General features: G+C 32.5%; 1 protein-coding gene across 3 annotated transcripts; it reads left to right on the top strand.

Moving 5' to 3' along the window:
- Positions 1-1,677: 1,677 nt before the first annotated feature.
- Positions 1,678-4,881, top strand: LOC104114788 (AT-hook motif nuclear-localized protein 20). Of its 3 annotated transcripts, XM_033660915.2 has the most exons (4): positions 1,678-2,519; positions 2,752-3,137; positions 3,238-3,269; positions 4,530-4,881. In XM_033660915.2, exons 1-2 carry the CDS (start codon positions 2,006-2,008, stop codon positions 3,129-3,131), a joined length of 894 nt encoding a protein of 297 aa, XP_033516806.1. In that variant the 5' UTR covers positions 1,678-2,005; the 3' UTR covers positions 3,132-3,137; positions 3,238-3,269; positions 4,530-4,881. The 3 variants fall into 3 exon arrangements, with proteins under 3 accessions (XP_033516806.1, XP_033516807.1, XP_009623613.1); XM_033660916.2 differs by lacking the exon at positions 3,238-3,269 and having other exon boundaries at positions 4,585-4,881; XM_009625318.4 differs by lacking the exon at positions 3,238-3,269 and having other exon boundaries at positions 1,680-2,519.
- The last annotated feature ends 612 nt before the right edge of the window (positions 4,882-5,493 follow it).

Genomic DNA, 5,493 nt, shown 5'->3' on the forward strand with positions numbered 1-5,493 from the left:
ACACTTGCTATTTTTGAATTACCAGTCCAAAAACTGGCTAGCCCGTGCTATTTTTACCATTCAATTGTGTGTTCATTACCCAAAAGTTATTTTTTTCTTTTGTTACACAAAAAATATTTTACTATGCTGTGGTTATCACAATAATCACTTTGACCTGATTTTACAAACGTTTCACCTGAAAAGTTTATTATGCCCATGACATTATAAATCCTCCCATTTATATAATATATTCGTACATTTAATTTTTTCTTAATATTAATTTTCAAGATATATAAGTAGCATTATTAAATTTATCATTAACATTACCGTGAACAAATATCAAGTCCACATTCTTAATCATGATTAACGAAATATGTTTAATAAAAATTTAAAAAGCAAAGTTCATTGATTTATTAGTCAAGCCATACCCATTAATTTAATAAATAAAATACCTATATTTAGCAAAATGACACATCAGATTAATACTTTTAAATAAATAATATTAATAGATAAAGCATTTAAAAAACTTAATATTAAACATAAATATATTTGAAACTTTTTAATATTTTTTTTATTGACTATAAAAAATAACATTTGTTAAACAAGTCTGTTTTTATTACATACTTTTAGCTAATAATAGAAGGACATATCACGATCGACCATCTCATCATACTTCTATATGATTATATATAATATGATGTTTAAGGTATATGTATATATACCGTAATAGAAATTCTTTTACTAGAAAAGCAATTCACCTGCAAAATGTACCTATAATACATTATTTGTTCCAATTTATGTGGTAATAATTTTTTAGTTTGTTTAAAAAAGAATAACATCTTTTTAGTTAAATTTAAGCTTTTTATATTATTTTTAATGAGAAATATTTATAGTACACAAATATTATAAAATATTTTAAGATTACTAATTTTAAAAGTCTTATAAAAATAAAAATGTCATGACAAGATTAATTATGAGTACAAGTTTCAATAAAATTCCTTTATCTCAAAACTCCGTATTTACTTAAGCTTTGTCACATAATTGAACCGATGGATTATACATTATAAGTTTACTTAACATAATGTTAAAGAAAATTATACGGTCAACATGCACAAAACATAAACTTATGTACAAACAAATACGCTTATACTGTCTTGGGGGCAAGAAAGAACGTGCAACCCACTACCTCACGCGCACAAGACCCCACGCACCAACCCTAATTTCCAAGAGACCTCTTATCTCTTCAGCTCTCTTTCCCATTTCTCATTTCTCAAGATCACACTTTACCTTTGAGAATTATAGCTACTACCATTTCACCCTTTGACACAATTCTAATTTGTGTATTTTCGTGTGTTTGTGACTTGTGACGGCTCCCACCCACCCTATCCCCACTCGGGCGGATTTAGGGGAGTATCGAAAAATTACGCCCTACATGTCGTCCAAAATCTGATTTATACCTCTATATTTTATATTTTGAATCTCTTTAATACAACTCAAAAATATAGCTCAGTGATGGGGTCAAAACATATATAAGGTTTCTGGTTCATTTTCCATTGGCCACAATCTCTTTTAATTTTTTAATATTTTTATTATTTTGTAGTATTGTTTTGATTTTCTTTAACGAAAATCATGTATTGGCCACCGAATAAAATGAATATACTTATAAATCAAAGCTTAAAAAAAATATAAAGAGGAACCCACAAACCTTAACTCTTTCTTCTTGTTCCTTAATTATCATCATCACTCTCTCCTTTCTCTCTCTGTATTCCTCATCCCTCTCCCTTCTCTTTTTCTCATGATCATCTCTCTAGCTCTTTGCTTAGATCCTTGTTGAATTTATCAATCTCCTTATTCATCCCTATCTCTTGCTCATTTAGTATACTATAAAATATAACAAAACCCCCCTTTGTCTCAAAATCTTGAAATTTCACATAACATAGAAAATTCCAAGTTTTTCTTTAGAACTTTAGTATTTTTTTTTCACTTGAAAACCCCATCTTTGAGCTTGTAACAAACTTATAACAATATGGCAAACCCATGGTGGACAGGCCAAGTAGGTTTATCAGGAGTTGATACATCATCTTCAGCTGGCTCGCCGGCACTCAATAAAAAACCAGATCTGGGGGTTTCTATGAACGACAACAGCGGCGGAAGTGGCAGTCACGACGAAGAAAGAGATCATAGCGACGACCCTAAAGAGGGTGCAGTCGAAGGAGCCACTCGTCGACCCAGAGGTCGACCAGCTGGCTCCAAAAACAAGCCGAAACCGCCCATTTTCGTGACTAGGGATAGCCCTAACGCGCTAAGAAGTCACGTTATGGAAGTTGCAAATGGTGCAGATGTAGCTGAAAGCATAGCGCAGTTTGCTAGAAAAAGACAAAGAGGTGTTTGTGTTTTGAGTGCTACTGGAACGGTAACTAATGTAACCCTAAGACAACCTTCTGCTCCTGGTAGTGCTGTCATGGCCTTACACGGCCGTTTCGAGATCTTATCATTGACCGGCGCTTTCCTCCCTGGACCAGCTCCTCCTGGATCAACAGGTTGTTATCTTGTGTTACCATCTTCTAAAAAATTAATTTATGTCTTCAAGTCTCTTGTCTACCCTAATATCATATTCAATTGTATAATCTATCTAAAAATTTAAGTTATTAGAGAGAACACACTTTTAATTACAATACTAATTACGTTTTATCTTCGTACACCTCTTGTCTGTTTGATACTATATTGAATTATGTGATGATTTCATCCAAAAATTTGAACTGTTTAACACAGGTTTGACTATATACTTAGCCGGAGGACAAGGACAAGTTGTGGGAGGAAGTGTAGTAGGGCCATTAGTAGCATCAGGACCTGTTATGGTGATTGCATCAACGTTTTCTAATGCTACATACGAGAGGCTGCCGTTGGAGGAGGAGGAAGAAGGCAGCGGACAGGCGGCACAAGGGCAGCTTGGAGGTGGTGGTGGAGGTGGATCACCGCCGGGAATGGGAGGTAGTGGTGGTGGAGGGGCACAGCAACAAGGTGGTGGTGGTGGTATGGGAGATCCATCTTCAAATATGTCAGTGTATAATTTGCCACCAAATTTGCTACCAAATGGTGGACAATTGAACCATGAAGCATTTGCTTGGGCTCATGGCCGTCCTCCTTTTTAATTAGAGGTAATGATAACAACAATAATTCAAGATAAGAAAAAAAGTGTGAGAACTTAGAACTTCTGTTAATTCCTTTTCATTATGTTGTATGGTAAAAATGGTGAAGGGCGCATACAAGATAAGCAAACGTAATTTGAGGTATTTATTATTTGTCTATATTTTCTCCTTGAATTTTGGTTCGACTTTACATGAGGTATAGCTTCTCTTACTTCGATTTTCTTCTCTTTAAAGTCTCAAAAGTTGTGAGAAAATTCACACAGCAACTCAATAAATAAGTTTTCCTTCTCAAATAATTCCAGAAAAAAATGGAGAATTTGGAGAAAGAAATAGTTAAGGACAAAGTAATTTGAGTTTTTATTAGTTGTATAAATTTTTCTTCTTGAATTTGATTCAACATTCGTAAAAGAAGAACTTTTCTTCTTCAACATGATTTAGCTTTCCCCTATACTTCTCTTGTTCTAGTTCTCCACATCATATTCTTGGTGTTTTCTATTGATAGAGAAAACGATTAGAGTAAACTTCACACAGCAAATCATAAGTTTAATTCCTTACCTACCTATGGCTAAAACTATTTCTCCTTTATATATTTTTTTCTTTTGTGGTTTATTAATATCCATAATAAATAGTTCTCACCATTGCCCTTTTCTCTCGATATATAACATTTTAGGGTTTCTCTCTTTTTCTTTCCTTTTCCCTATGTTTTGTTCTTTGGTTGTACTTTTTTCCTCCTAATACTTCACCAATCATAGATGTTCGGCTTAATTGTTGACTCGTTCTGTGTTTCTCTTCTGTTTTATTGTTTATTTGAAAGCTAAGTATTAAATTTAGGTTTAAATCTAAGTATATGAGATTATATTATTCACATCTACTATATAAAAAATAGTATATACTTTTAAAGGATAAAGATTCTTAAAAACAATCATTTCAAAGTCTCACTCATGCCAACCGAGTTAACTGCAATAAAAAAATTCATATATAAAAAAATGTACAATAAGGGTACTACTTAATCTAATTGATGTGTTTTAAATAAATTCAAACAAGATTCCTGCCTTCTCATTTTAGTACTGAAACATTGTGTAACAAGTCTATTTTCCTGCAAGTACGTAGTTGCAACTAACTATTCACGTTGAATTTTCTGTATTGAATTTCTTATTGTATTAAATTAAAAAATGTCTAGTGTTTGATATAGTGTAGTTTTTACGAGCGGTGTGAATAATTTCAAGAAGTAATTCACGAATAAGTCAAGAAGATTCAATACATAATATATATACATTGAAAAAATAATTTTTTGATACCCCCTCAAGCTATGTGGCTCTGCGCAAGTAGCAACTCCATTATTCATTTAATTTCTTATTCTATAAGAAACCAAGTGTTTGATATGGTAATTTTTACTAGCAGAATCTTAGGAAATAGAGTTTGCTGAATTCATGGAGAGATGGTGCTTTTGATGCAGCAGTAGGAGGAGGAGCAGGACCAAGATCAAGTTGAAGAATGTGGAGTATAGTGTGGCTCTCTCTCTCCCTATTCTAGATCTGAATTTCTGGATCTTATGACAAAAACCTGTCTTCTTTTGTCAGTTTGACAATAAATGGCTCCCATATAGCTATACCTATCTATATAAGAGATCATCCTATTATTCTGTTCCTTTTTTTTTTATTAATATATTTTCATAGGATTGACATTATCATGTTTAAGGATTAGAACACAAAAGATTGAAGTGAAAGATAAAGGTCACAGCTTTTTGTATGCATATCCTTGATACATGCATGTACACACTCACTCTTGTACATTCATGTCTCTTCAATTTAACCTAGCCTTTAATAGTAATTAGTAGACTATTTTTTAAACCATCTGGTATTCTTGGAACTCACTAATCCTAGTGCGGGTTGGGTCGGGTCCAGGACGGCTAATGCAAGAATGGATAAATTATCCGATCCGGCCCATATTTAATATTGATAAAAAATGAGTTAACCGGCTGATAATATGGATATTCATATTATCTATGAGTTCTTGAACATGATCTCTTTTGGGAGAATATAATTCATAGTCTCCCAAACATGAGTAAACCCCAATCTGAGGCTTTACAAATATAAAAGTTAAACTCATTAGTTATTCATTTTGTAAGTGAATAATATGTTTTTTATTTATATTTGAGTCGTTTTTTAAAAGTTCATTATCCAATTCATTTTTTAATGGATAATATGGATGAATAATTATTTTTTTTTATCCATTTTGCCACCATTAAATCAGACTAATATGAATTTCTCCTTATCCGAGTTTCTTTAGTCACATGGTGTAAATCCAAAATCTTGTTGATGGTAGTCAGTGGAGTATTCAAAGGCAAAAGAAGTCACATAATATA

This window comes from Nicotiana tomentosiformis, chromosome 5 (assembly GCF_000390325.3).
Source record: "Nicotiana tomentosiformis chromosome 5, ASM39032v3, whole genome shotgun sequence".
Lineage (NCBI taxonomy): Eukaryota > Viridiplantae > Streptophyta > Magnoliopsida > Solanales > Solanaceae > Nicotiana > Nicotiana tomentosiformis.

Excerpts from the sequence above, each read along its gene's own strand:
- LOC104114788 (XM_033660915.2), top strand. The coding sequence starts at position 2,006 with ATGGCAAACCCATGGTGGACAGGCCAAGTAGGTTTATCAGGAGTTGAT. Across the intron at positions 2,520-2,751 it reads AGCTCCTCCTGGATCAACAG|GTTTGACTATATACTTAGCC; the intron begins GTTGTTATCTTG and ends TGTTTAACACAG.